Source organism: Trypanosoma theileri (genome assembly GCF_002087225.1).
Source record: "Trypanosoma theileri isolate Edinburgh chromosome Unknown TM35_Tth_1_V1, whole genome shotgun sequence".
In the NCBI taxonomy this organism is placed as follows: domain Eukaryota; phylum Euglenozoa; class Kinetoplastea; order Trypanosomatida; family Trypanosomatidae; genus Trypanosoma; species Trypanosoma theileri.
The window spans coordinates 1203746-1231597 of NW_021639843.1; the positions used below are offsets into that span (position 1 = coordinate 1203746).

The following is a 27852-nucleotide window of genomic DNA, read 5'->3' on the forward strand; positions in this document are numbered from 1 at the left end:
ACAAAAAAAAAAAAAAAAAAAAAAAACAATAACAATACGTAAAAAGGTGCATACACAATGGACTTTGATCTTTCTTTGCTTTTAAAGGAGATTCAGTTACAACATGGTTTGCGCGCTGAGGACTACGCACGTTACCACCGCTACACAACTAACCGTCTCTCAACACTGCGGCACCAACTTGGTCTTGTGCAAGACCCAAAGAAATTCCACCAACGTGAGATAACACCGGTGATCGCAACGCGGCCTGAATATTTGCAATTGCTCGTACTCTGTGCAGAGCGATGTTGGGCCTCAGCGGAGGATTTGCAAGAGAAACTTCGTACCGCAGAACGTGGCGGCGAGAAACCTCCGGGTGGACTTCCACCCAGCGATCAGTTTCGAAAACGTCTGAATAAATCCGTTAAATGGGCTACACAGTTGCACGCTGTAGCAAAAGTTGTTGCAAGTGAACGTTTACAAAAGGAAACGGAGGCATATATGTTGGAAGTTAAGGGACGAGCTGCTGTTTCACATTCTTTAATGAGTGAAGCAAAGGAGTTTTTTCTTGCAGCACGTGAGAAATACTACGCTCTTCGAAATTGTAGTAATCCTGAACAATGGGCGCTTCTTCTTGCAAAGGTGAATGAACTTGATGATCGTGTGGTATATTGTATGCTGCGTCTAGGTGAAGATGCTACTAGTTATAAACCTCATATCGATGTTAAAGACCCAGCACAACAATTGGCTACTACTACTATTGAATGGAATGGACGACAGTTAAATGTTGCATCTATTAAAGTAAAGGACGCTTTACGTGAAGCTCGAGCATTAAATGTTGATGGAGCCAAGATGAGAGCGATGGAATTAAGTGGTCCTATTCCTCTTGGACAGCAAAATAAAGTATTGGATCTAATGGATAGACGTATTGGATGTCTTAATGATGCTCTTTCTCATGCTAGACAAGACTTACGTACCTTGGTTGATGATAGACAAAAGACAGAGTTACAACTTCTTGTTCATTATTTACTTTTTCAAGTTTCATATGAAACATTACAACGAACTTTATTTATGGTTGAAGTATATGTACGTCGTTTTCGTGCTACAGAAAGATCCCTTAGTAACAGTAGTAGTAATAGTGGAAACCGTAGTAAAAAAGAAATTCCTCCATCACAATATGCTTCACCACTTGAAATTGTTCGTTTGTATGATGCCGCATTAGAAACTTTAGGAGAAATGGAAATTTTACCAGGTGTTTCTGGTCGTGTAGATGTGGAAGAATTACTTGCCTTGTGTCGTGCAGGGAAATTACTCTATCTTGGTGAAGGATGGCGCATTTCAAAGGAATCCGTTAAAGCACAAAACTGTTACAAAGCCTCTCTTGCTATTCTGGAGGATGCTCCATCTGCTCCACAAGTGGAAGCGCTTCGTCTCATTGTGGAGAAATCTTCTCTGCAATTGGCATCAGAAATGTTACTGACTACTCTTCCATATGGGACAACTACTGGTAAGGAAGTGAGGAGTCAACAAAAGGGTAATCATAATGATGATAAAAAGGATCAAAAGGAAAAGGAATTACATGGTCAATCATTAGAGTATCTTGTGGATGCTGGTGATGAGGTTACTATGGCACAGAACATCATTAAATTCCCACCGGAATATCAAGCGGTTCCCTGTAAACCAGTTTTTGTTGACATTGCCTCAACCTATATCGACTATCCAATGATGTCCACCGCTTCTCAGGAAGACCAAAAACAAGGAGGAACTCCAGAGAGTGGGAAGGAGGAAAAGGGATGGAAGTGGGGTTGGGGTTGGCGCAAGTAAGCTCTTATCTGAAGTAAAAGAGAAGGAGCGATTGTACCAAAAAAAGAAAGAAAAAAAAAAAACGAAATATAAGCATGCCGTTATTCTTGCTTCGGTGTAAGTTGGAGGTGCTGGAGACGTCCTGGGCCTAAGAAGAATTAAAAAAAAAAAAAAGGAATAAGAAACGAAAGAAACAAAAAAAAAAAGACAAGAATGTTTGTAGTGCTGATATTGTAATATTGATTGGGGTGGGATACATGGTTATTATGCATCCCTTGCGTACAAAGAAGCACAATCATACATACATAAAAAGAGAGAGATAGAGAGGTGGAAGAGAGTAATAGATAAGTGTATATATGTAAATTGTGTTCATTTTTCTTCTTGCTTACTTTATTATATTGAATTTGTTTCATTATTTCTTTTTTTTTATTATCTTTCTTCTCTCTTTAACAATGGTATTATCTTATTGGACTGAACCAAGTGAAAAAGTACTACAAAGACGAGGTTGATAAACATTCACTTCGTACTACGATAGAAGAAGAAGAAAAAAAAAAAAGACTCAAAAGGATACAAGATTTTAGAGCAAAAGAAAAAGAAAAAGTTTCAAAAAGTATAAACTTTTAAGAAAGAATACAAAGAGAAAATACCATCAAACAATACGGATGAATGGCGAAGAAGATACAGTAATGGGTTGTGTTGATGGTAGCGAGATGGTAGATGAGACCCCAAGAGATTGCACAGGTGCCAGTTTAGAGGATACTGCTGATTGGGTGTACACACCACCACCAGACAATCAACGAGAATTTGAGTTTCCAGAAGATGGCCTTAGTTTCTCTTCTCGATTTGACAGTGGTAACTTAATTCAAGTTGAACGTATTGGTCCGTATCGGTATAATATGTATACCACCCCTGATTGCGGTAATACACCAAAACAAACAAATAATCGACAATGGTTTCACTTTGCTATTCGAGGAGGAAGTAAAGGAACTGTGATTACCTTTACCTTTGTGGGTATGATGCATTGTAAGATGTTTACATATGGATGGACACCTGTGGTGGCGGTGTGTCCGGGAAAACCGCAGTACACACGACTCCCCGGCCGCGCAACTGTGGTAGCGCTGGACGCCATGCCACCGACGCCTGGTTATCCCGGCTTTGTTCTTAAGCCGTGGGGAAAGAAATCAGCCAGCACAGAAACACCATCACCAACAGCAGCCACAACTATTACCACCACAACTACCACAACCACAACAACAACAACAGGAGAAGGAGGCAATGATGATGGGGATGCGAATGGTAGTTCAGAGGGAGTTCCTGATGTTATTGAACTAGCTGCAAGTGCTACTACTAAGAAGAAAAAGAAAGAAAATAGTGTTGCTATGAACATTACTTTCGAAGTGCGACTTGAGATTGATGCACCACTCACTTCATCTTTATATCCTTTGGGTCATCCGCAATGTCCAGCAACTTATGTTTGCAGTAATCATCCCTATTCCTATACCACACTACAGCAAAATATTAAACTTTGGAAAGCACAAACTTCATCTGGTACAAAAAATAGTGGTACTGAACAATCAGCAGAAAATGAAGTGGGAGAATCTACTTCAAATTCTATATACTTTAACCATGAAGTTCTTTGTAAATCTTTGGATGGTCGAAATGTTGATCTTATTACCATAACAGATAGATCTGGAATTTCTTCTGAAAAATGCCCTTTTTATGGAGATGAGGATATACCATATTCCTCTGCTATAGGAGAAACTGAACGTCCTTATCAATTTTTAGGAAAACCTTTTGTTGTTCTTTCTGCCCGTGTTCATCCTGGTGAAGCACCATCAAGTCATTTAATGCATGGTTGTATTGAATTTTTACTTAATCAAGTAGATCCACGAGCTATCGCTTTGCGATCACGTTTCGTTTTTCTTCTTGTACCAATGATTAATCCTGACGGTGTAGTTAGAGGGCACAGTCGCGCAGATACTGATGGAGTTAATCTTAATCGTATGTACAAAAATCCCTCTAAAAAGCGTCACCCAGCTCCTTACAGTATACGAAGTATGCTTCATTCAATTGCATCAGTAAAAGGTAGACTAAATCTTTTTATTGATATGCATGCACATGCAAATAAACGTGGAATGTTTTTTTATGGAAACTCTATGGATGCTCCTGAACTATTACAAGGTCTTTTATATGCCAAGTTAGTAGCATTGAATACACCTTATTTTGAGTTTCAATCTTCTAATTTTTCAGAAGCTAATATGTATGCTACTGGAAAAACAGGAGAAGGTCGTGATACATCTAGTCGTGTGACTTTGTATCAAGAAACTGGACTTGTTTACAGCTATACTATTGAAGCTTCTTATGTGGTGGGTAACAGTTTGAATTCCGTTACGGCAATATCAGCTCAATCGGTAGAAGAACCTGAAGTTTTTCAAGGTACCCCTTCTCCCAAATATACTCCAGCTATATTCGCTGATGTTGGAAAAGGATTATTGGTAGCCTTACTTGACCTAAAAGGATGTAACCCATTAAGTCGTTTACCTTCCATGCAGTATCATAATGCTAAAGGGGTTTTGTTAGCATTACAACGTCAACTTCAAACGGAGGCGTCTGAACGATTATTTAAAATAGCCTTCGCTAATAGTGGTCAAGCAGCTTTCTCACGAGATTCTTCTGTAGATCCATTAGTTTCCGTTATGTCTACATTAAAACCTGAAGATTTCCAAGGTCCTATGACTATCAAAGATGGACGTGGACTCCCTGCCATTACAATTCGCGGATTTCCGGAATTCTTGTCACTTGAGCAGGCAGTTCAGATTCTCGCCCACACACCGCCGTTGTGTCCACCACGAACACTCATCTGCAACACTGGACGACGTTCTTTGGCCCAAACAGTAGCGGCCGCAGCGGCTGCAGGTGGTGGTGGTGGTGGAGGAACTTCTGGCCGTCGTTGTGTGAGTAATACAGGAAATGGTAGCACCTCGACCGCTGCAGCTCTTCGAACACCTTCTGCTAATGGGCGGAAGTCTCTTGCTGGTGTGAATTGATGAACCATTAATATGGAAACAAGTGGAGTTAATATTTGTAGAAAAATGGAATAGAATAAATTGAAAATCAATCACCGTTCGTTTGACTTTGTAGTCAATGAATGAACGAAAGGAAGGAAAAAAAAAAAAAAAAGATTTAATCTAAGTCAATAAAAAAAGCGATTCCATAGTGACGAATGGAATAAAAATAAGCTTGGCAGAAATAGTGAGAGAGAATGAGAGAAAGCGAGAAAGAGAAAAAGTGCATATGTCCTTGCAGCCATATATATGTATGGTAACAAAGAAAAGTGGTGAATTGTTGTATGTTTTTTTTGATTTCTTTCATTCTTTGTACTTTTCTCTGTATCTTTTTCTTTTCTCGATTCGTTCCTCTAATAACACTGTCTCTGTTGAAGCTTCCATGATTTGATGTACAGGGGTATGGAAGTACCTCCAAATGTTGGGGGAATCACTAATTCCCACGTACATATTTATTATATTGCATGCCTCTTGGGTAGAGATGTGTGTTTGTTTATGATAACGCCATATTGAAATTCAATGATGAACCTTGACTCTACCCTACATGCTGATTTTTTTTTTTTTCTCCTTTTACGTATGCACCCATCAATGGTTAAGATGCAGTTTGCATCACAGGTAGATGAACTAGATAGTTTGGGAGATGAGTGCTGGTACACCACTCTGTTTTTTCCTTAAAAGAAAAGAACATAAAAAGAGTTTGATCGTAATTACTTTTCATTCAACACTGAATGGGGAAACCCCATGAGAAAAGGAAGAAGGCGAGAAACTATATATATATATATATGCCAAAGAGAGGGAGAGAAAGAAAAAAAGAAAAAAAAAAAAAAAGATCCACTACACCTTAGAGGAGGCGTCGTGTATCCCGTGAAATTTAGCCTTCAGATGTTATACTCTTTTTATTGTTTTTGTTGTCGTTTTTTTTTTTTTTTTTTTTTTTGTTTTTTTTTGTTTTTTGTTTTCTTTTTCCTCTTACTCCACAACAACAGATCCAATTCCACATAAAAGAAAAAATAAAATGAACAATAGTTGATGTTATCTGTTTCTTTTTTTTTTTGAATTGTTTTTTTTTTTTTCTATATTTTCTTCTTTCTTTTACTGCTTTTAGTTAAGAAGTCCATCGTGGTAAATAAAAGGTTTTTACAGAAGAAAACAATGTCCAAGTTTGATAAAAGTGTGTGTGAGTGGATCGCCTCCTCCTCAATCAATCGTGCAAGCAAGCAGGAAATTCTCGAACGGGTTAAATCTACCATTGACGAGTACAAGAAGCTGGATGAGCGAAGCCATCACTACAGCAATACAGTCAACGACGACAATGAGAAAAATAAAAGCACCAACAACCGTAATTCCCGTAAAAGTGCTACACAGACACCTCCATTAGGGAAAAAATCAACTTTACGTTCTTCGAAAAAGAATGAAGAAGGAAAGATGGTGGATTACGGTTTTACAGAGGTGGTGGATGATGTTCTGCACAAGTTGGAGCGTGAGAGTATGCCTCCTCTACCTCCACGTCGTCCATCCACTAAAATGAATGAAAGCCAGAATGAAATCCACTCGGTGAATTCCGCACCACAAGGTAATGAGGAACCAAAAAATACTCAAGATATTATTTCAGAATCACAACAAGAGCATCATGAAGAAAATGTGAGCTGTCTTAGCGATGATCAACCGCACAGTGAAAAAAATAGATCGGTTTCAAGTGATTTGGAAGCTATGCAAAATAGATTTGCAACATTTAAATTTGGAAAGGCCGAAACAGAAAGTCAACCATCAGCTGTAGTGGAAACTAACCATTTTGAAGATGCTGCTGCTGCCCGTCGTAATAGTGAAGATGAAATTATCGCAGAAGGTGAAGATGCACGTTTACGACTTCTTCAACAGAAGCGTTCTTCTCGACCTGGTATTTCAGCTTTAAGTATTGATGCCGATGAAATTATGTCTACAGAATTTTTGGCTACACCAAAATCAAGTGAAGATATGGCTTTCATTAAAAAAGTATTGGAATCTCATTTCCTTTTTTCATTCTTGGATGATGCAGAGATCTCAATGTTAACTATGGTAATGGACACAACAGACATTCCAGAGGGTACCAAGATTATTAGCAGGGATGAAACTGGTGATACCTTTTATATTGTTCTAAGTGGAGAAGCAAAGATGACCATGTACGAAAAAGAGGAAGAAGAAGAAGAAGAAGAACGCACAAAAACTATAGATTTACAAAGAGGTGCAGTTTTTGGTGATCTTCAACTTTTGTATGAAGTTAAAAGTGAAGTAACTGTGGAGGCTATGACACCTATGGTTTGTGCCACCATAAAAAGAAAAACGTACAAAATTATTCTTTCTCGATCAGCCGAAGAAAAGCGTAAACGTTACGTTTCCTTCCTTGAAAAGGTACCCTTCCTTAAGGATTTAACCCCAGATGAGCGTTCAAAGATGGCAGAGGCCTTGAAGAATGATCACTTTACTCAGGGTGATAAAATTATCCGATATGGTGAAAAGGGTGATTGGCTGCATATTATTGTAGAAGGCACTGCGGATGTTATTGGAAGAAATGAAGCCGGTGAGGAAGAGTATGTTGCCACTTTCCATGAGGGTGATTGTGCGGGTGATTTGGAGTTCCTCTTTCATCACGAAACCGTGGCGGATATCGTTGTCAGCAGCCCAACTGTGAAAACCGCAAAGTTGAGTCGACGTCATTTTGAGAAACTCATCGGAACAGCGAAGGAGTTGCTGCAGCGAAAGGCAGAGGAGGACGCATCTTATCAGTACTACCGCCGCACGATGGGCAGCGCATCACCCCCACGGGAGGACCTCGCCCCACCATTTGATCAACCCCCAGAGTACGTGACAAAGAGCAAACTACACCTCGAATACTAAGGGAAAGAAGAAAGAAAAAAAGAAAATTAAACCCAGAAGGATATCTTTTTTTTTTTTTCTCTGAATGGTAATTTTTTTTTCGTTTGTTTCTTTGTTTCTTTGTTTTTTTTTTTTTTTTTTTTTTTTTTTTTTTTTTTCTTTATTTGTTGACCCCGCATTTTTTGTTTGGGTGAAACTCCTTTATAAAAAAGAAAAGAAAACATAAAAAAAAAAAAGAGAATCAAAAACAAAATATTGGTTTTTAAAAAAATAATAACAATAATAACAGTAAAAAAAGTAATATTATTATTATTATTATTATTATTATTATTATTATTACTATTATTATTGTGGGTAACTGAGGATCATTAGTACAGTGTGAATGCTCCAATCATGAGCAATAAACACCGAATAGAGCGAATCACGACGGCGATGTATCCCTAACTTAAAATATTATTTTTCTGTCTCTTTCTATGTGTACGCCTCGTGAGGAAAAAAAAAAAAAAAACCTGTGGAAATTACACAGGGCAGAATCTCGACATGAAAAAAAAAAGAAAAAGGAGAGTGACTTTAACTTCACCAAAGTGGATTTTTTTCTTGGTGACGTTTTTCTTTCCCTTGTTTTTTTCTTGTATTTGGCGAAGAGCCTCCTAATAAATTTATTTTTCGATATTGGGGAACCGTGTTAGGAAAGGTTGGAATATACCATTTCTATTTCTATCTACTCTTTCATCTTATTTTACATCTTTTTTTTTTCGCTTCTCTTTCCTTTTCTCTTTGTATGTACGTATATATTTAATTTTCTGCATCTATATCATATCGGTGTTGTTGAAGAAGATATTAACTAGGTTTTTTTTTGTGTCTGTGGGTGTGTGCATTGTGCTCAGTGTACTTGCATATTAACAAGAACAAAAAAAAAAAAGACGAAATAAACATTTCATGTCGTGCCATAAACGCATCACCGTACAATTCGCTGGTGGTTGCGAGTTGCTCTTCGATAAACAGACTGTGTTACGTCTAGATGATGTTGTCCCACACGAGACAACAATTAATGGATTGGTTCAACTTTTGAAGGAAAGATACGTGAAGGAAAGACCTGATCTCTTTGTTGATCATTCAGGAAAAACACTTCGTCCAGGCATTCTTACCCTTGTGAATTCCTGTGATGCAGAGGTTGTGGGTGGATTGGATTATGTACTGAATGAGGGAGACGTGGTTGAGTTCATTTCAACCTTACACGGTGGGTAAAGTGAACAAATTTTTTTTTTTTGTTTATTCGTTGGTATTTCATAATGAGTAATACCAACCCGGTAGTACCCTTTCTCTATCCTTTCCTTTCTTTGGACTGAGACCAAAAAAAAAAAGAAAAAAAAAACTCTTTTTTTTTATCTGGTGAAACATGAAAGGATGGAATTATTCTTCTATAATACCGCCGGAATATCCACTATGATTTCTTTTTTTTTTTTTTGTAAGTATATTACTTCTTCTTTGTTGTTCTTATTGTTGTTGTTGTTTTTGTTATCTATTATGATGTGCATCTCTTATTCCCTCTTCCTCTATTATATTATATATCTCTTACTTGTGAGTGCCAGTATAGACATTTGCCCAAGACTTCTCATGGCCCCCTTAATGACGATGGCCAATCTCAACATTGGACTCCTCGGGCACGTGGACAGCGGGAAGACGTCCCTCGCGCGGGCCCTTTCGACAATCGCCTCCACGGCAGCCTTCGACAAGAGCCCCGAGAGTCGTCGCCGCGGTATCACATTAGATCTCGGCTTTAGCGCCTGCGACGTCCCAACTGTCAATATCGCCCCAACACTACACGCTGCGGGTATTAACCATGTGCAATGCACCTTAGTGGATTGTCCTGGACACGCCTCCCTTATTCGCACTATACTTGGAGGGGCACAAATTATTGATATCATGATTCTTGTTATAGATGCTTGTAAAGGTATACAAACACAAACAGCGGAATGTTTGGTTATTGGTGAAATTCTTTGTAAGCCTTTAGTTGTAGTAATAAACAAAATTGATGCTGTACAGGGTGGAACTCAGGAAGAAAAGCAAATGGCGATTGTTAAATTAAAAAAACGACTTCAAAAGACATTTGAACGAACTCGCTGGCCAGTTGTCCCAATTGTGGAAGTTGCCGCTGCTCCACGTGGAGACACTAATTCAGAAAATGAGGTATCAAAACCAATAAATGTGATGAGTGTTCTTTCTGCTGTATTGTCTCTTGCTGATGCAGAGAAATTAAAGGAACAGTTAGAAACACCACTACGTTCAGAAGAATTTGTAATGATGTTTGATCATTGCTTTGCATTAAAAGGACAAGGTACTGTTTTTACTGGTACAGTTATTCGTGGACAAGTAGAAATAGGTGATAACATACTTGTATCTGAGTCTAATGTAGTAAGGAAAGTAAAAGGATTGCAAGTTTTTCATAAACCTGTACAATGCGCCAGACGTGGTGATCGTGTTGGATTATGTGTAGTACAATTTGATGCAGAAGGTATAGAGAGGGGTCTTTTGTGTAGTGCGCAATCATCACGGAAAATATCATCTATTACTGAATCACCTCTTTTCGAAAGTGCCTCTGTGATGATTGCGGAAGTGAATCGTGTGCGTTTTCATCAGATGCCATGTGATACGCACACAAAATTTCACATTACAATAGGACATTCTACAGTTATGGGGACTATGAAATATTTTAGTCGACCCACATTACAGAAAAAAGAAAATGGTGAAGATTGTATGTTTGATTTTACTCAGGAGAGTCTATATGTTGAAGAACTTGAAGAGAATTCATGTTTTGACTTTGACAATGCAGAGACTCAGGTACAACCTGGACTTCCTGTTTCTTTGAAACGTGGTGATCTTACTTACTATGCCATTATACTCCTGGAGAAACCAATTATGGCGATTGTTGGAACTCCATTAATTGCAGCACGACTTGATATGGAACGAGAAAACATGTGTCGTATTGCAATTGCAGGAACTGTTCGGGCGATTATGCCTTCCGATACTTCTGGAGGATCATCTATTCCGTTGTGGCGAACGTTGCCAGTTGTCCGGTATAAAACTAGGGAATTAGTTGTGGAACGGGTAGTGAATGAGAGGACATGCATCGCTAGTGGTGTTGTGTTGAGTAATACTTCAGATGGGAATAACGGTGAAGGAAGAAGAGGAGGAGGAGGAGGAGGAGGAGGAGGTATCAACAGTAGCAGCAACAACAATAACAACAATAACAAGGTAAAAGAAAAAGACACATTACATGCTGAGGTTCAAAAGTTCATTGGTCTCCGAGTTCATTTTCGCTCGTCTTCAGTGGAACAAGGAGATGCAGATGGGGAAGTAAATTTGATAGAAGGTGTTATTGACTCTGCATTTGGAAAAACAGGAAAAGTGAAACTTCTTTTTAATGATCCTATCTTTGCTGTTGATAACGACGCAAAAATGCCAACAGCAGCAGCAACAAAAACTGTAGCGGGAGAGGCAGTAAGAAAAAAGCGAAATGAGGTGACGTTCTTGACGGATGGTGTGATAGAGCTCACAATAAAGAAGAACCCTCTCGCTATTTATAGCCAACTCCAGCAATAACAAAAAAAAAAAAAAAAAAAAAAAAAAAAAAAAACGAAATTGCATGGATTCTATTGCAAGGTTTGAGAGTTTATTTCCTTTGTTCACTCTCTTCCACCGTAAGTGTTTGTATTCTTATGCGGAAGAGAATAATACCCATTCCCCGGTAATATCTATTTTTTCTTTCTTTTCTTTTTCTCTTCTTTTCGTATTTTTTATTTTTATTTTTTTTCCTTCTATGATCACAGTCTCTTTCTTGTCGTGATGAAACGTCTTGAAGTTATCTCTAAAGCTCTTACTGGGCTTGGTCTCACTCCGGATGAGGTGGGGTGTCCTCGTGGGGTGAGTAGCTCGGCGTTATCAGATCTAATGGATTGTTTGACGTACGTTCTATTTCCTGAATATACTCACCCACCAAAAAGTTGTACCTCATCACATGCTTTTCACGCAGACAGAAACACAAATCTCGAACACACTATATCACACATGGCAGATATTATGACGGCTCAACTCCATTGTGCCTTCATTCTTCAAGGTCATACAAGACGTATTAGTGATGGTACACAACAAAGAAAAAATTCAGGAGGAGAAGGAGAAGAGCAGTCAAAGAATAATTCGGTTCCAATTGGAAATAACTCCTTAAGCCCCTCTGAAGGAGATAATTTCTCTCGTGGTGCTCAGAAAAAAGCGGATGAAATAACAGAGATATTCCTGACACAAAAGTTGCAACATCTTAGATGGTTATTGCGTACCGATGCGGAAGCAATATTTCAGAATGATGTTGCTGCTACTTCTCTATCAGAAGTGATATTATGTTATCCTGGTTTACGCTGCATGCGATATCAGCGAACAGCACATATATTATACCACTTGGGGGCTCCAAATAATTTTACACGTCTTCTTACAGAGATGGCGCATTCTACTACTGGTATTGATATTCATCCTGCCACATCTATTGGTCATCATTTTTTTATAGATCATGGTACTGGTATAGTCATTGGGGCAAGTGCAATTATAGGAAACTACGTGTCTATTTACCAAGGTGTTACTCTGGGCGCAAAGAGTTTTCCTGTAGATAAAAAGACTGGAGAAAGAATCCGTTTTCTTGCACGACACCCTATTATTGAGGACGGAGTAACTATTTACGCTAATGCAGTTGTACTTGGGAGGGTACGAATCGGAAAAGGAAGTACAATAGGTGGAAATTGTTGGGTTGTACAGGATCTCCCACCAGGCTCTGTTATCGCACAGAAGCCAAGTCTAAAACTCAGTCGAGTCGATATGATGTTTCACGAAAACGGATCTGGGATCTAGAAAAAAAATAAAATCGAATTAATTTGCCCAAATAGGATAGTACCTTGAGGGAAATAATTAAACTAATGTGTCTCTTTTTTTTTTCTGTTCTTACTGTTGTTGTTGTATGTTTATCTGTGCTTTTTTGTTTTTGTGGATGAAGGAAGGACATTTGTTTCTTTGCATCCCTTTGCTATTTTTAGTGTATATGTTCTTTTCATGAAAGGAATGAAAATATTTTTCTCGTGAACGTCTTCATTTCTTTTTATTCCCTTCTGGTGAAAAATATGATATTTGATACTACAAACGTATTCTTTTTTTTTTTTTATTTTTCTGGGCGATCGTTTCCTATCCATTTGTATTTTTTTTTTCTCTTTTTTTTGATATTCTCTCATTTCTATTTACAACTATGTTTTTCTAGTTTTGGAGGTGGTAGGGGAATCCTCCTGCACGGTGGTTTGGAAGGAAGGAAAAAAAAAGAGAAATCAATAGCCAAGCAAGAGAGAAATACATACATACATACATACAGACCCACGTACAGAGAGAAATACGGTGATGTTCCGCTTCTCCGCTCTCCTACTACGTGGTCAATATAAGACACGTTTGAAGAAGCGTATGGTGGGATTTATTCCCAAAGTAATTCCACGGAAAATAAAGAACAATATGGTGGCGCTTCGAAGCGAGGCGAACACAGGGCATATGGAAGGTTACTTAAAAACAGAGTCAGAGAGATTAGATGCAACGGGACGCAAATTGCAAAAAGTGCTATGGGATCCTATTCTACAGCGGTACTGTTTGTTCAAGGAAACAAAGATTCGCGGACCATTTATGACAAAGTCATCTATAGCAAGAAAAGTTGACTTCCCTATAGGGGGTTCTGCTACAGTTTCCAAAAAATAGCCTTGTCGTTCTACAGTACGTAGTTTGGGACAAGAGAGAAGGAATGCAAAGTGAGACTGAGAAAAAAAAAAGAAGACGAAGCAGGTGCTCTCAGTTGTTTGTTGTCTTTTTTTTTTTGTTTTTGTTTTCACAATGAATCGTAATTGCAAAAATATAAAAGAATTTTTTCTCCTTCTAGGTTATCGTTAACAAATATTTCCTCATTGAACTTGGTAGTGTAGTGGTACTATTCTTTTTCTTTTTTTAATTGCATATTTATAAGGTTGTATGTCCTGTGAATCAAGTCTTTAATTATGAAAAAGAAGGTAGCTGTAGTTGATGGAGAAGATGACTCAGACGAAAACGAAACACCAAAGACAACTACAAAAAACCGTTCAACGGCATTGGAAGAAGAACTTAAGATTAACCCTACGAAGCTGCATACAAAGGTGTCACAAAGACACATTCCATCTGAAAAAAAGTTAACTTGCATTGAAAACTCCACTTTTACGAATAATCAACACCAACCACGATTGGAGGCAGAAAAAGGAGAGGTCCAGTTAAATATGCGACTAAATGCTCTTTCTTTACTACTTGAAGAAAAACAAGAAAAATTTAAACCCGCTTTTTTTATGCGAGATTCACCACCAAATACTGCAACAACCCCACCAATAATCACTGTAGAAAAGTCACAAAACCCTGTTGTTTTCAAACCTTCCATTAAAACACACCAAAAAGACTCTGGTAATTGTGAAGAAGACAATATTGTCAAAGAAGATAGTCCATATGTAACATGTTCTTATTCAACCCAAGAGAAACAAATATATAATTTATGGCGAGAAAACATGAAAGAGATTCATACCAGATCACTACAAAAAACAGTAAAAATAGCTGACAAACTAAATGATGAACTCGCAGCCAAGATAAATCTCTTAAAAAATACTCAACACAGTATACATAATGTCCTCTCCATATCGAACTCTCTCATAGATGCTATCGATTGCTTTAATAATGTCGCCACAGAGTGTTATCCGGCTCTATGTCAGCACAAAACCACAACCTAATAGTTCAACGTTTAATCAATAGACGTATTTTGAAACAAAACAACCAACATTCTTTACTTTCGTGTATGTCTGTGTGCCTTGTACGTTTGTGTTGCGTGGTTGGAACCCTCACTGTCCTTAGTAAATATTTTCTTTTTTTTTGTGTTTTTTCCTCTTTTTTTTTGTTGTTTGTGCTCTCTGCACCTCCAGGAAAACCCAAGCGCGTTCACATGTCTCACTGCAAGTTTGAGCACCCCCGCCACGGCCATCTTGGTTTCCTGCCGCGCAAGCGCTCTCGCCAGATTCGCGGCCGTGCGCGTTCTTACCCCAAGGATGACCCCTCACAGAAGCCTCACCTCACCAGCTTCATGGTGTTCAAGGCCGGTATGACGCACATTGTGCGTGATGTTGACCGCCCTGGCTCCAAGGTGAACAAGAAGGAGGTTGTTGAGACAGTGACGATCCTGGAGGCCCCACCCATGGTGGTGGTCGGCATTGTCGGCTACCGCCAGACACCTGTGGGCCACAAGACCATTGGTACCGTGTGGGCGCACCACACCAGCGTGGAGTTCCGCCGCCGCTTCTACAAGAACTGGAAGCAGTCTGCTCAGCTGGCCTTCACGAAGCGCAAGCAGTTTGCCCGCACCAGCGAGGGTCGCCTTGCTGAGGCTCGCACACTGAAGGCCTTCGCCAAGAAGGCTGACACGATCCGTGTCATCGCCCACACACAGCTTCGCAAGCTCCGCAACAACCGCGTTGCTGTGAAGAAGGCACACATCAGCGAGATTCAGATCAACGGTGGTACCATTGCCCAGAAGATCGAGCTTGCCAAGTCCCTGCTGGAGAAGGAGGTCCGCATTGATTCTGTGTTCCAGCAGTCTGAGGCTTGCGACGTGTGCGCTGTGACGAAGGGTCACGGATTCACTGGTGTGGTGAAGCGCTGGGGTGTTGCCTGCCTGCCTCGCAAGACCCACCGTGGTCTCCGCAAGGTGGCGTGCATTGGTGCATGGCATCCTTCCCGTGTCATGTACACTGTTGCACGCGCTGGTCAGCACGGTTACCACCACCGCACACACCTCAACAAGAAGATCTACCAGATGGGTCGCGCCGTGTCGATGGAGCCAAACCAGGCCACAACCACATACGACCTCACAGCCAAGACGATCACCCCCATGGGTGGTTTTGTTGGCTATGGTACAGTGCGTAACGACTACGTCATGCTCAAGGGCTCCGTTGCGGGTCCTCGCCGCCGTGTCATCACGCTGCGCCGCCCCATGGCTCCGCAGACATCCCGCGCGCTGACGGAGAAGATTACACTGAAGTTCATTGACACAAGCTCCAAGATGGGTCACGGTCGCTTCCAGACAAAGAAGGAGAAGAAGCAGTGGTTCGGACCACTCAAGCAGGACCGCATCCGCCGCGAGGAGCGCCTCCGCAAGGAGCGTCTGGCTCGTGCCGCAGAGCGCAAGACCAAGGGAGTCACCACCGCTGCCCCCAAGAAGAACAAGAAGTAAGATCCACACTCCGTGTCTGAGATTCTTGATTAACAAGAAGAATGTGTGCTGGGTATTCCACCTACATTTCATTTCATTTTATTTACATTTTACATCAAAGAAACGTGACGCAGGCACGTTCATGCTGTTGTAAGAGTACCATCTTTGCTTTCGTGTATGTCTGTGTGTCTTGTACGTTTGTGTCTTTACTTTTCTTTTTTTTTTGTGTTTTTTCCTCTTTTTTTTTAGCAATGGAAAAAGATAAGGTTTGTTCTGATGCTGGAAAAGCTGCAGATGACGAGTTTGATCTTACGTTTGGGTTTTCTGCTGGAGGATGGTTTCAAATGTACCACTATGGTGCGGCACAAGCTTTGGTTGATAGTGGTTTGTTAGAACGGATGTCGAATGATGGTAAACGTGTTCGTTTTTGTGGAGCTAGTGCTGGTGCTTTGGTATCTGTTTGCTTGGCCTCAAAGAGTTATCGGTTTAAGGAAATTCGTGAGAGAGCTGCTAAATGTGCGGAGCACTATCGCTCTTCTTGGCTTAATTTGTTTTGTATGAAAAAATATATTGTGGAGGCACTGGATGACTTTGGTTCCCATTTGAAGAACTTGGAGATGAAGCCGAATATAGAAGAACTTCTTAATAATGGATCTCTTGAAATTTTTGTTACGACATTACCTAATATGAAGAGAAAAATTATTCGTAATTTTTACAGTTATGACGATATTGCAGAAGCTTTGTTGGCGTCATGTTGCATGTCACCTCTTGTAGGTGTTCCTTTTCGTTTGCGTGCTACGGGTGAATGGGTTTGCGATGGAGCATTGGCTACAGTAACCCCTCGTAAGGGAGAATCGCGTACAATTACAGTTAGCCCTTTCTATTTTAGTGCGTCTACTATTCATCCATCTACTTTTGTTCCGGTCTGGTGGGGTTTATGCCCCCCAGATGATGTGGCACACCGCAACCTTTTTGCTCTTGGATACAACGACATGATTGAAGGATTGGTTGCAAATTCATATATTGCAGCAGAAGAAGGTGAACCATTGTTAATTCCAGAAGTTTGCTTTGAATTTGAAAGGAATCTCTTTCTTCGTTTTTTTGGTTTCGTTTGTGATATACTGGTTTTGATTTTTCTTCGTCCGATTGTTGTTTCTTGCATTTACATTGAGCTCGCAGTTATGTCCTTTATCTACTTCATGAAGGGAGTGTTTAAATTGGATTACAAACCGTTTAAGAAGCTTTACAATAATGTAAGGAACATTGTTTCACTTCGCACCCTTGGAAGGTTTGTGTTTGGTGATAATGTGCCTCATAATAGACAGAGACTTGAAAAGAGTTCTAGACTCTACCGTGTTTTTGAACCTATTGTCCTCGGAAAAAAGAAAAAAACAACGAAGAGGAGTGTTATAAGTCCAAATGATGTGGAAATAAAGATGTATTCAACGTCATCAGAGTATACACAGTAGAAAAAAAAAAAAAGACTGCAGTTTGCAAGGATATCCAGTAGAAGACTTGAGTATACTTTTCTTTTTTTTTTTCCTTATTGCTTCCGTGTGGGATTTGGTTAGCCTTCGATAAATTCGTTACTAGCACTTTTTGAATGTTTTTGTTTTTCACTTGAGTCCTTTACTATAATATTTCGCGGAGCACTTTATTTGTAGACGTTGCCAGAAGTGGCTATTTCGTATGTGTAAGATTTTCTTCGACTTTTTGAGCGTGCCTTTCTCTGTTTTTTCTTTTTACATTTTTTTTTTTTTTTCTTGCAGAAACGAAGAAAAAGGAAATACATAAAAAGTAACTTCACGTGAGTTTGCAAAATGTTTGATGGTATCTTCACTGCATCAAGAATTGATAATTTATTTCAAAGTTTATTCTTTTTTTTTTTCAGTTCGGATTCATTGATGGGTACATCTATTCCTTATAGGCTTCGACAGTTTTTCTTTCATTATTTTTGTGTTTTTTTTATTTTTTTTATTTTTTATTTTCATTTGTTGATGATACCTCTTTTGTTTTTCTCTATTAACGCCTTTACCTCCCTTTTTTTTTTTCCTCTACAAGTGTTTTTTTTTTTTTTTTTTCTCTTTTCCGCAGCAACCGCATGTTTCGCTGCTCCCGCTTTGTGTTGCAGCAGAAGTTTGAGAGCCACACGGCCTCTCTGGAGGACAAAAGCTTCAAAGCAAAAGCAAAAGCTGAGGTGAAGAAACTACTGAAAATTCAACTTGTATTGGTACCTATTGTTGTGGTATTTGTCATGTTCGCTTTCCCGCACCCATCAGTGGAAGAAGAGAAGCGTCTCCGTGCGGAGTATGAGAAAAACGCTGGATGGAAAACATAAGAAAGGAGGTAGGTTTGTTATATCTTATTCGGAGTGTATATGTATTTGTGTCTTTGTGTGTGTGTGTGTGTATTTGTATGGGCCAGTGGATTCCGACCAAAAAAATAAAAATAAAAAGTGGGTGTATCAATGTGTGTTAAGGGGAAAGATGAGATGCACAAGTATTATCTCATGCTTGTACACACCTGTAAACACATATACATATGTTATCTTATTATTTATTTCTTTTCCAGGTTTTGAAGTTGAAGGGTTGTATTTCTACTTGAACGCAGTAGAGTATATTTTTTCTATACGATCTCTTGTATGTGTTCTGGCTTTTTTTTTTTCTTTTTCTTATTCTTCTAATCTATTTCTACGTTATCAAAAAAATATGATGTTTTCAGCGTAGACATGTTGCGTGTGACCACGCGATGTTCATTCATCACTAAGATTAGCAAGATATCAAGACCGCCTGCCAGCGGTTATGAAATTGCAGAGCTTCCAGATGAAAAGGTCCTAATGGATTTTATTAAATTTCACAAAACACGTGCTGTGTTAGCGATACTTCACTCAGGCAACCTCCGAAAAATGAGAAAGGGTGAACAAAATATGCAAATCACAGAAGATCCACTTACAAGAAGTTTCATTTCATCTGTTAACGCAATGAATATGGGCAATCCTAGTGAGGTAAAGTTAGCACTTGTACCTGGTCCGCAGGCCCCAAAATTAGTGAATGAATACAGTGTTCTAACGTACCCAACGGTGCTTCTTTTCATGAATGGAAAGTGTGTGGAACGGGTTGTAGGTGCTCGGACGCGGGAGGTTTCCATTAAATCACTGTTTACACTGCGCAATGAGAAGCGAAACATTTTTTCACGGGAATAATGAAGATTATTCGCAGGTCTTGTTCAAGTGTATTTCATAAAGCGAAAATGAAATGGAGGAAAGGAAAAAAAAAAAACACCTGCAGTTTTGAGGAATATTATATTTTTAAATTTCTGATTTCTCTCGAGTTATTGTTGTTATTTGTATAATTGTAGATATGTGTGTATGTTTGATATTTTCTTATTTATCATGCTTGATTGATTGTTTTCTCTTTTTCTTTTTCTCCCTCTGGATTCAATTGAACCTCTTGTTTAATCTGGTGAAATTAGAGTCTTTGACACTGTGACCAACAGAAACCATAGTCATTCGATGAATTCCGCGGGCTCACTTAGCGATGATGAGATGGAGTGGGGTTCATCCGCTGCCTTATGCCCGTTTTGTTGTGCCTCAGCTTGCACAGGTGTGTGTCTGAGATCTCCAAAACATGAGATTCACCCGCAAGTGGATCCCCTGTGTAATAACAAAACAGCTGCTCCACCCCAACATTCTACCTCTGTTTCTACTGATAACCATGATGTTTCACCAGAGTTAACTCTCGCCATTATTGATGAATTACTTTCTAGTGGTAGGGCTGAAGAAGAATATGGTGATACTGATGGTAGTAGTAGTAATGGTGCTTTTTTACGTGCTTTACAAGGATCCCGAAATAGTTCAGGGGAAATAACAACAGAACTGAAAGAAGCAAAAGCGCAACTGGAGACGATTATGATGCATCATTTCCCTTCTGGTTTACCGTCTCAGGAAGAGATAGATGACTCTAATGAAAATTGTTCTCATTCAGATAGTAGTAATAATGATAATACTTCATTTGATGATCTTTTTAAATCTCGTTACTTCATCTCTAATGAGGAGGAGACGAATAATACTTCTAGTAAATATTTAGATATGGTACCCAAAGTTGTTCAATTGCTGCGCCAAAATCCAGCTCTAGCTATGATGCGTGCGAAAGTTAGTCAACATAAACGCCGCTATCAAGAGGATGGATTTGATCTTGACTTAACATACATTACACCACAGATAATCGCTATGGGATTCCCTGCGTGGGGTACAGAACAATGTTATAGAAATCCCATTGACCAAGTAGAACGTTTTCTTGAAAGCAAACATGGTGGTCACTATCGTATCTATAACCTCTGTTCTGAGCGACCAGAGTATGATTCTCCTAAACGTTTTAAAGGACGTTCTAAACGATTTCCATTTGATGATCATAATGCGCCATGTCCTATAAGTCTTATAATAGATTTTGTCAGTGATGCTACGGATTTTTTAGAGGAAGATAGACGAAATGTTGTAGTTGTACACTGTAAGGCTGGTAAAGGAAGAACAGGAGTAATGGTTTCATGTTTGTTGCTTTCACATGAACCACTACGTATTCCCAACGCAGAAGAGGCGTTGAAATTTTTTGGTAAAGCTCGAACTCAAGATGGTTTTGGAGTTACAATTCCTTCTCAATCTCGTTACGTACATTATTATGATCGTATTTTATATGATTTTGGTGGAAAACTTCCTCCTGTACGTCCATTAATTCTTTATCAAATTACAGTTGATTCCGATATTAAACCATCTGGACAGGTTGACGTGTATTTTACAGTAACAGAGAATGGAATTGAAAAGATTGATTCACGTCGTGTATTTCCTCGTCGACTCCAGAAGGATTCGAAGGGGATAATATTTTTATTTCCAGAGGAATTTGTTCTTCAAGGTGATCTACGTTTCACCTTTTATCAACGTAATCGACTAGTAGATGAGGAGATTTTTTATTTTTGGATTAATACATCGCTTTGTAGTACGTACGAAAAATTATCATTAAAAGATAGACAACTTGATGGACGACCTGCCAAAACAAAGGATGAAGAAGAATTTTGTAAGGATTTAGCAGTAAGTGTGATTTTTGTAGAAATTTCAAGTACTACCTGTAGCGTTGATGAGAATGTTCGTGATGAAAATGGCAATCTCATGCAGTTGAGAGAAGAAGAAGAAGAGTGGTAAGAACATGCGTGTCAAATATTTGATCCTAAATTAGGATTATAATCACTTTTACTGATGACCCCATTCTCCTCCTCTTCTTCCTCCTCCTCCTCCTCCTCCTCCTCTTGGAGTCCAAGAGAGATGACATATTTTGAGTATCGACTGCCTCACTCTAAAATAGTGGGATGTGAGTTTATAAATTAAAAGTTTGTATTTTTTTTTTCTTTTTTTTTTCCTTCTATATATTTTCTACTTCTTCAGGAAAGACATGGATGATACAAAGTAAAAGGAATGAAAGTTTTCTTTTCCTAGTATTGCGATATTTGTGGCAAATGTATCTTCTTGCTTTTGACGTGGTGTCATTTATTATTTATTATATATATTTTTTTCTTTTTTCTGCGTGTGTGTGTGTGTGTATATGATGGACTGTTAATGATATATGACTGATATGATGATTATGATAATAATAATAATGAATTGTGATGATTATTATGAACAGACCCCCCACGAACTGATCTACTAAACTTTTTCTTTTTCTTTTTCTTTTCTTTATGGTTTCTCCTCAGCAGTGTAGTGTTCGACGTGGCCGAATGCACAACGCGGTGCCGCTGCCGGGCATCACATTCGCCGGCACGTCGTACGGCCGCGGCGTGTCGGTCTTCGCGCCGCTCCCGCCGGGGGACGCCCGCCGCCGCCGCCACCGCGACGTGGAGGACTTCCGCCGGGCCCCCCGCCCCCCGCAGCGGCCGCGGTGGAACGCGTCAATTCTCGACGAGGCCCACCCGTTCCCGCAGCCGCCGCTCATGCACGTCCTGCAGCGCCGCGGCAGCAACGGCGGGGAGGCCGACAGCAGTGATAAGACCGGCCCGCAGCTCTTGACAGCACGTGGGGTGGACAGCACACGCAGAGCGGCGGGGAGTGTGGTGAGGGAAAGAGAACACGAGTTGGCGCTCGAGCGGGGATGGTGCATCTCAACAAATGTAAGCGATCCTTCAGCACGGTTCCGCAAGACTGCTGATTTTCAGGTGAGTTATTTGGAACTAAATAAGAGCAAAAAGGGTATGCTGGATGAAAGTACATATGTATCACCGATGCGTCGTGTAGCTCTCATGGATGAGTCTATTAGGGCTACTAAACGAAGTAAAAGAAAAGAGGATGAATTAATGTTACAATCGCAACTTGCCCGTCAAGGGGCGCCATCAGTTTTTAAGATGAGCAATATTGATGAGTGGTGGAGTTTAGATCCTATACTCAAAATGAGAACACTACCAAAAGTAAAAAAAAGTGAAGAAGAAGAAGTAGAAGAAGAAGAAGAAGGAAAATCTCCGACAACATTGATCGGAAATGTACAGGAAAAATATGATGCATGAAAAATGAAGTGAGTGTTTTTTGTTTCATGTTATGAATAATAATATTATTATACAGACTTTTCTCTTTTTTTTATTTTATTTCCACTGCTGTGGTTTTTTCTGCTCTAATTTTGTTTTTTCAAATTGTTTTTGTTGTTTTTCTTTTTTTCATGTTGTAGGTATTTGTGGGTAGATAGACCTAATTTACTCTAAGGGAGAAAAAAAAAAAAAAAAAACGGAAAGATTTATTGTTTGCGGAAACCATGTCAGATTCTGCAGTTGATCCAAGTGAATTCCAGAAGCTCATAGGAAATATTATGAAGCAAAAGTATGTTCACGAGCAGCGTGTTGCCGATAATGATTTAAGTCGTCATCGTCAGCGCACGGAACGCAGTCGATCTGCATCGCGTACACCAGATAAGCGTCGTTCCAACAGTATCAACAGTCGTGGTAGTCGTTTTGCAGAAGGGCGGAGAAGTAGTGTACAATTAGGTGGACGTCCTCCGTGTATCCCTTCATGCGTAAGGACTCTCATTCCAGAGGTGGAATCATCAGAACAAGTTGTGCAGGAGTCCGGCAACACTTTCTCAGACACCAGGTCAGAAAATATTACGGATGTCAAGGATAATGACAACAATAATGATGGACAAACCACAGATTTTCATCTCAATTCAACCAATTTATCTACCACATCAGATATTTTACATAGTGATAATCATGATGATGGTGACAATAATAATAATAATAATAATAATAATAATAATAATAATAATAATAATAATGCGGAAAATGAAGTTAATAAAGCCTCAGTTGAGACTGAAAGAGGTGAAGGTGATGATTCTGCCTCGTCTATAATGAGAAAACACAAATTTATTCAGAGTCCAAAATTGGATACAAGTGTTGTTTCTGCATCATCACAGAATGGGTTAAAAGAAGAACAACTTCAACCTCAAACTTCATTGATTGAATGTTCTCGATGTATGGCTTTGGAGGCAAAGATGCAAGAAATGCAAGACGCGCTAAATAAACTATCGACTAAGGTTACCCTTTTAGATGCTAGACAACAAGGATCTAGTGAAAATGGGTTAAAAGTTGATGAGACTGTTTCAGAACTTCCAGGAAATCTAGAGGAATTAGGAAAAACTATGGAGGAAAGATTTCTCACAGTTGTGACTGCGCTTGCTAAACGAGTACGTCAATTAGAAGTAGATTTGGAAACATCCTTGCAGCAAGTTCGAATCATGGAAGCCGCTGCTATTGAGCGGGATGTAAAACTAAATACAACAAAAGTGGGTCATGATCAAATTGCTGAAACTGTTGCAGAGGTTCTCCAGCAGGTTCCCATTAAACAAGAGAGAGATGTTACAAATTTGTATAAAATCTTTGGATTAAATACAAATGATGTACGTAAAGCTCTTAATTCATCTAATCCTTCTGAATGTGTGGATATGTTATTATCAACTCCACCTTTTGCTCGTATCTTAAATCTTGTGATGGAAAATAATAATGATATATTTAATACACTTCATGAAGATAAATTACGTAGTGAAGAGGGAGAATTTCCTTACTATGATCAAGTACCGTTGTCCAGTAAGCATAGCAGCTCCCTAACACCACGACAAAAATATCCAGTTCCTCTTCATGAACAACTTATGGGGATTGTCTTACAGGATGAAAAGGATCTTCATGGTGTACGAGTGATTTCTGTTCCTCCAGGATCTTCTGCAGCGCATGCAGTAAGACCAGGTGATATTATCGTTCAAGTCAATCGTGTTACCGTGCGGTCCCTTGCAGATGTATCGTATGTACTTTCTCGGGCACAACCGCATGCTCTCATCACATTGGGTGTGCAACTCTCTGATGAGCCGTATGTGGAAGTTGTGCGTGTAATGCCACTTGAAGTGTTGTAAAAGAAGAGCAGGAAGACGCATATAGAGAAAATTGATGAAGTGGACCAGTCGTCCCTGAAAGAGTAAGGAAAAAAAAAAAAAAAAGAGTGTAAATGTGTTAAGGAATGAAGTTAGTAGGGGGTTTAGAAACTCGCTACTGTGTTAGTACAAGTAAAGTTAGCAAAAGTTCAATCTATGTGGTGAGGTCGAAGGGATATATTAAAATGAAGGAGAGTGTTATGCACCAAAACAAAGCGAAAGAAAAAGAAAAAAAATGTGGCTTTCTTAAGGCGCAATGGAGCATTCTTCTCAATTCATTAAAAATACCCTTCCAGATCGACAAGTATTGACTTCTCATATTTTATTATTATTATTATTATTATTATTATTATTATTATTATTATTATTTCTATCGTCATATTTTTTAATTATTCCTATTTCTTTTTTTTTTTTTTTGCGAACTTCAATCTTTGTATGTGTATTGTACATGTACGCTTGGAGTTGAAACATGGGGTAATAAAAGAGATTATCGCATTCCTAACGACACCATGTTACTATTCGGCCCCTATTTTCTAGAGGTGTTGGCATGAGTAAAAGAAAAACTAGTGAAAAAAATATATATATATACTTTTTTGCTTTTTTACATTTTCTTCTTATCAATTCTCCCCTTTCTCTCTTATCTGCTAATTCTGTCAGTATATTGTATTCTAATTATTTTTTTCCCCCAATTGTTTTAACTACATAGAGTAACCAAATAAAGAATAAAAAAAAAGAAAAAGGAAAGAAGTGGGTGAGCCAGCTGTGAAGTGTTGCGTGTTTTGTTTTTGTTTTTGTTGTTGTCATTAAAAGGTGTTTTTTTTTTTTTTTTTTCAGACGCAAAACACACACACACATACACATACAGTAGAGCAAAAAATAAACTTCTATAGTACTGTTAGCAATGGCCTTAACACATGGTACAAGAGCTAAGTTCAGCCGATTCACAGCAATAGTTGAGAGAGCGCGAAGACTTCTTTACACTGGCCCTGCTGGTACAAACGGAATCCGTGCACTCAGTCGAAGCCTTGGTGTGGCTGTGGATGCTGGAGGTACACTTGTGGAAAAGACAAAATTTATACAAGCATTAAACAGCAATGGGGTTCCGTTAAGTGATGATGATGTGGATGCTATCATGCATGTTTTGGATAGAAATGGTGAAGGGATGCTGGATCCAGTAGATTTTATTGCAGCACTAAGACTGGATCTTACTCCAATGAAACGTACATGGGTTATTCGAGTCTGGTATATATTTAACCAGAACAGAGATGGAACTATTAAGATCGATGAACTTGTTGAGAAATTTAATCCATCTGGTCATCCAGATGTTGTGAAGGGAGAACGAAGTGAACAAGATGTACGTGAAGAGTTTGAAGCCACTTTTAATTCTACAACTAATCCAGATGGAGTTATAACACGACAGGAATTTGAAGAATATTACTCTTGTGTGGCTGGATTATGTCCTGATGATAGTTCATTTGTAGACCTAATGCGAGGTATTTGGCCAACAGCTGTTAGTGTACCAAGTAAACCTTCTGGTTCTGTTACTATGCAGCGTAATGAATGTAATACAACTTTTAAAGCTGCGCAAACGGCGTCCGAAAAACTTGCAGTCAATACGGTAAGACAATATGCTGCTGATTTAAATGAGTTAATTCGAACAGTTCATCGACCTTCTGTTATGGGTGCTCCATATGCAGTTCGTCAGCTCTCGTTATTGCTGAGGGAAATGGATAATGAGAAGAGATTCTTTTTACCAAGAGATGTCTTTTTGGGAGCCATGTGGAAAAAACGACTTTATTTTACAGATGCGGAAGATCTACTTTCCGTACTAGACACTAGAGGTGATGGTTCAGTTGATTACTTATTGTACCTACAGATTCTTCTTCCTCAAATTCCACCTGCTCGAATTATGATGATTGAACGACTTTGGGAATTGTTTCCAAAGGATATATGTGGTACTATTGATATTATGGAGATTCATAGTCGTTTTCATGCAAAGGATGGTGAAGAAAAGAATGCTTTCCTCTCAGCATGGGATGTTCGTTCTGCTATTAATCGTCGAATTACGCTTGAAGAATTGGTGGAATGGTATACACCTATAAGTGCTACAATTCAGTTGGATAAAGACTTTGATATATTGCTCAAAAGGCAATGGTCTCTTGAATAGAAGAATCTCCTGATTCTTTTAAAAAACTCTCTCTCTCTCTTTGCGTGTCAGTAAAAGAGAGCAGATTAAAGAAAAAAAGAAAAGTAGGCGCGGTATGTATAGAATTCAAAATGTGGCTTATTTGGAGTAAATATATATATATATATGGTATGGTGGGTGAAGATTCTGACATGTAGAGTGCTTAAATAAAGCTTGTTCATTTCACGACATTTCGCCGTTATCAAAGAAGAAAAAAAAAAAAAAAGAGGTACACAACAATAAATTTTTAATATGGTGTGTATATACTTATATGAATAGATTGTACTTTAATATACTTTTTTTTCCTTTATTTCTTTTTTTTTTTTTGATCTTTCTTTCTTGGGGTTATTAGATGAGCAAAAGTACATGGAAAGAAAAAACTAAACCATATATAACTGGGAAGGATTAACCTCCTTAGAATTGAAGGAGATGAAATGAAAGTGCAATTATCGACACAAATAAAAGAAAAATAATTATGAATGACCTATAGTTGTTCTTATTTATAAATATCCAGAGATTGATGCATTTTATTGATCTGCATAAGAATCTCATGGTGTAATATCTTATGCTTCCTGCGATATCCACCTCTTCAGAGGCATCTTTATCGTATTGAGGTTGGTGGAAACGTATAAAATGACATAATTCGGTTTCCCATGGACTAACACGACGACATATGAGAGGTTCACGAGGGTGATCAGTAGGTATCCCAATAATATCACACACTCGTTTCAGTTCCTTAAGGACTGTCTCTCTTGGTAAGGGAATCGGCTTGGTTGTGCGACGATTAATCGTAGGTGGCGCAGGCTGCGTATAAATGACTCTACGAATGCCGTCAGTGTCGGGGAGGCGTAGAAATCTCTCGTGTTGGGCAAGCACCCTAAGCATAGATAATTTGCTTAAGGGTAACAGGTTTGCTTCTAAATAAACAGAAGAATTTTCTGTTGCAGTACTTAATCCCAGGGAGGCTTTACAACTCTCTCGATATCTCACCTCTAAGATTTGAAGATACGTGGGTGCAATGCATGGGAGAACAGCCTCGCACCCATATAGCAAGACACTATGCACGTATCCAATAAGAAATGAACGCATGGTATGATGATTTGCACCTGCTTGTGCAACAAGTTTAAGCTGATAACGGCGTAACATCGTTTGTTTGGATGCTTTATCAACGTGAGGGCCAAAGTTGAGTAAACGGTTAATGTTCACACCAAGCAGTTTAACGGGGCGAGACTC

General features: G+C 39.0%; 16 protein-coding genes across 16 annotated transcripts; 15 read left to right on the forward strand and 1 right to left on the reverse strand.

Annotated features, from left to right (window-relative positions):
- Nucleotides 1-57: 57 nt before the first annotated feature.
- TM35_000015560 (uncharacterized protein) lies at nt 58-1800 on the forward strand (the record flags this gene model as incomplete). Its single annotated transcript, XM_029021237.1, has 1 exon — nt 58-1800. The coding sequence occupies one exon, from the start codon at nt 58-60 to the stop codon at nt 1798-1800; it is 1743 nt and encodes a 580-aa protein (XP_028887745.1).
- A 641-nt stretch (nt 1801-2441) lies between these two features.
- TM35_000015570 (zinc carboxypeptidase) lies at nt 2442-4826 on the forward strand (the record flags this gene model as incomplete). The annotated part of the gene is made up of 1 exon (XM_029021238.1): nt 2442-4826. One exon carries the CDS (start codon nt 2442-2444, stop codon nt 4824-4826), a length of 2385 nt encoding a protein of 794 aa, XP_028887746.1.
- Nucleotides 4827-5996: 1170 nt separating this feature from the next.
- TM35_000015580 (putative regulatory subunit of protein kinase a-like protein) lies at nt 5997-7718 on the forward strand (the record flags this gene model as incomplete). Its single annotated transcript, XM_029021239.1, has 1 exon — nt 5997-7718. The coding sequence occupies one exon, from the start codon at nt 5997-5999 to the stop codon at nt 7716-7718; it is 1722 nt and encodes a 573-aa protein (XP_028887747.1).
- Nucleotides 7719-8636: 918 nt separating this feature from the next.
- TM35_000015590 (ubiquitin-related modifier) lies at nt 8637-8945 on the forward strand (the record flags this gene model as incomplete). The annotated part of the gene is made up of 1 exon (XM_029021240.1): nt 8637-8945. One exon carries the CDS (start codon nt 8637-8639, stop codon nt 8943-8945), a length of 309 nt encoding a protein of 102 aa, XP_028887748.1.
- A 369-nt stretch (nt 8946-9314) lies between these two features.
- TM35_000015600 (selenocysteine-tRNA-specific elongation factor) lies at nt 9315-11300 on the forward strand (the record flags this gene model as incomplete). The annotated part of the gene is made up of 1 exon (XM_029021241.1): nt 9315-11300. One exon carries the CDS (start codon nt 9315-9317, stop codon nt 11298-11300), a length of 1986 nt encoding a protein of 661 aa, XP_028887749.1.
- Nucleotides 11301-11543: 243 nt separating this feature from the next.
- TM35_000015610 (putative serine acetyltransferase) lies at nt 11544-12593 on the forward strand (the record flags this gene model as incomplete). The annotated part of the gene is made up of 1 exon (XM_029021242.1): nt 11544-12593. One exon carries the CDS (start codon nt 11544-11546, stop codon nt 12591-12593), a length of 1050 nt encoding a protein of 349 aa, XP_028887750.1.
- Nucleotides 12594-13127: 534 nt separating this feature from the next.
- Nucleotides 13128-13472, forward strand: TM35_000015620 (uncharacterized protein; the record flags this gene model as incomplete). Its single annotated transcript, XM_029021243.1, has 1 exon — nt 13128-13472. One exon carries the CDS (start codon nt 13128-13130, stop codon nt 13470-13472), a length of 345 nt encoding a protein of 114 aa, XP_028887751.1.
- Nucleotides 13473-13765: 293 nt separating this feature from the next.
- On the forward strand, nt 13766-14515 carry TM35_000015630 (uncharacterized protein; the record flags this gene model as incomplete). Its single annotated transcript, XM_029021244.1, has 1 exon — nt 13766-14515. One exon carries the CDS (start codon nt 13766-13768, stop codon nt 14513-14515), a length of 750 nt encoding a protein of 249 aa, XP_028887752.1.
- Nucleotides 14516-14724: 209 nt separating this feature from the next.
- Nucleotides 14725-16008, forward strand: TM35_000015640 (ribosomal protein L13; the record flags this gene model as incomplete). The annotated part of the gene is made up of 1 exon (XM_029021245.1): nt 14725-16008. One exon carries the CDS (start codon nt 14725-14727, stop codon nt 16006-16008), a length of 1284 nt encoding a protein of 427 aa, XP_028887753.1.
- A 230-nt stretch (nt 16009-16238) lies between these two features.
- TM35_000015650 (patatin-like phospholipase) lies at nt 16239-17456 on the forward strand (the record flags this gene model as incomplete). The annotated part of the gene is made up of 1 exon (XM_029021246.1): nt 16239-17456. The coding sequence occupies one exon, from the start codon at nt 16239-16241 to the stop codon at nt 17454-17456; it is 1218 nt and encodes a 405-aa protein (XP_028887754.1).
- A 1259-nt stretch (nt 17457-18715) lies between these two features.
- Nucleotides 18716-19189, forward strand: TM35_000015660 (uncharacterized protein; the record flags this gene model as incomplete). The annotated part of the gene is made up of 1 exon (XM_029021247.1): nt 18716-19189. The coding sequence occupies one exon, from the start codon at nt 18716-18718 to the stop codon at nt 19187-19189; it is 474 nt and encodes a 157-aa protein (XP_028887755.1).
- A 309-nt stretch (nt 19190-19498) lies between these two features.
- TM35_000015670 (putative tyrosine phosphatase) lies at nt 19499-21178 on the forward strand (the record flags this gene model as incomplete). The annotated part of the gene is made up of 1 exon (XM_029021248.1): nt 19499-21178. The coding sequence occupies one exon, from the start codon at nt 19499-19501 to the stop codon at nt 21176-21178; it is 1680 nt and encodes a 559-aa protein (XP_028887756.1).
- Nucleotides 21179-21708: 530 nt separating this feature from the next.
- Nucleotides 21709-22527, forward strand: TM35_000015680 (uncharacterized protein; the record flags this gene model as incomplete). Its single annotated transcript, XM_029021249.1, has 1 exon — nt 21709-22527. One exon carries the CDS (start codon nt 21709-21711, stop codon nt 22525-22527), a length of 819 nt encoding a protein of 272 aa, XP_028887757.1.
- A 242-nt stretch (nt 22528-22769) lies between these two features.
- Nucleotides 22770-24416, forward strand: TM35_000015690 (uncharacterized protein; the record flags this gene model as incomplete). Its single annotated transcript, XM_029021250.1, has 1 exon — nt 22770-24416. The coding sequence occupies one exon, from the start codon at nt 22770-22772 to the stop codon at nt 24414-24416; it is 1647 nt and encodes a 548-aa protein (XP_028887758.1).
- A 919-nt stretch (nt 24417-25335) lies between these two features.
- On the forward strand, nt 25336-26601 carry TM35_000015700 (uncharacterized protein; the record flags this gene model as incomplete). Its single annotated transcript, XM_029021251.1, has 1 exon — nt 25336-26601. The coding sequence occupies one exon, from the start codon at nt 25336-25338 to the stop codon at nt 26599-26601; it is 1266 nt and encodes a 421-aa protein (XP_028887759.1).
- A 432-nt stretch (nt 26602-27033) lies between these two features.
- Nucleotides 27034-27765, reverse strand: TM35_000015710 (putative mucin TcMUCII; the record flags this gene model as incomplete). The annotated part of the gene is made up of 1 exon (XM_029021252.1): nt 27034-27765. One exon carries the CDS (start codon nt 27763-27765, stop codon nt 27034-27036), a length of 732 nt encoding a protein of 243 aa, XP_028887760.1.
- Between the last annotated feature and the right edge of the window lie 87 nt (nt 27766-27852).